This window comes from Arachis ipaensis, chromosome B03, assembly GCF_000816755.2.
Source record: "Arachis ipaensis cultivar K30076 chromosome B03, Araip1.1, whole genome shotgun sequence".
In the NCBI taxonomy this organism is placed as follows: Eukaryota; Viridiplantae; Streptophyta; class Magnoliopsida; order Fabales; family Fabaceae; genus Arachis; species Arachis ipaensis.
Window position 1 is genome coordinate 23784759 of NC_029787.2, and position 750 is coordinate 23785508.

The 750-nt window shown below is 34.8% G+C and overlaps 1 protein-coding gene across 1 annotated transcript in view; it reads right to left on the bottom strand.

Annotated features, from left to right (window-relative positions):
- LOC107632736 (protein trichome birefringence-like 40) overlaps window positions 1-569 on the bottom strand; it is a 6210-nt gene extending 5641 nt beyond the window's left edge. The window contains exon 1 of the mRNA XM_016336398.2: window positions 186-569. Within this exon, the coding sequence (XP_016191884.1) occupies window positions 186-478 (293 nt within the window). The 5' untranslated portion in view covers window positions 479-569. The remainder of the gene's footprint in view (window positions 1-185) is intronic.

Below are 750 nucleotides of genomic sequence, written 5' to 3' on the forward strand. Positions count from 1 at the left end.
ACGAAAAAAAAAAAACACTTTATTTTGAGAGTAAAAGCGAATGTAACATAAGACTTAATATTAATACTATGAGGAGCACCAGAAAACAGTACTAGAAGATAAAGATGGTGAAGAAGAATGGAAAGTGAGTAAAATAGTAAAATGTGATAATAATAAATAGAAAAAGAGAGGAAGAAAAAAGGTACCTTGGCATGGGACATGAAAATGGCATCCACCTAAACTTCTGGTACATTTTATCAGACCTTCCATTCTTCTGGCAATTGAATTGTGGATCTATGAATGGACACTTTGAAGGGTCATAAAGAGGATATGAAGGGTCATACACCCACTTCCCACGGAACATGTTGCATTTTCCTACAAGCTCTCTATTCGGTCCATTTTCATTTTCATTCAAGCTTGAAGCTTTTGTTAGGTGGCAAATCTGAAACAAGAATATTGAAGAAGCAAGCAGTTTTAGGAGTAATGGCACTGAACCCATTTTCTTGGGTTTCGATACCCCCCTTCTCTTTTTTCTAAGGAAAGAAAATAAATAAAGGACGTGTTCTCAAGGGAACCTTGTCACAAACAAGTGTATATATAATAGCTGTGTGTGTAACATTAAGTGACTGTTTGATCTGAGAGACAGGGGTAAAGAGGGCTTTTCACTTATTCACATGGGTGTGAAAGGACAAAAGAGTAGAGAACAACTTGCTTCCATTTTCTTTCTTATAGAGATGTTTGAAAAATAATAAAAATTTGTTTAAAATTATC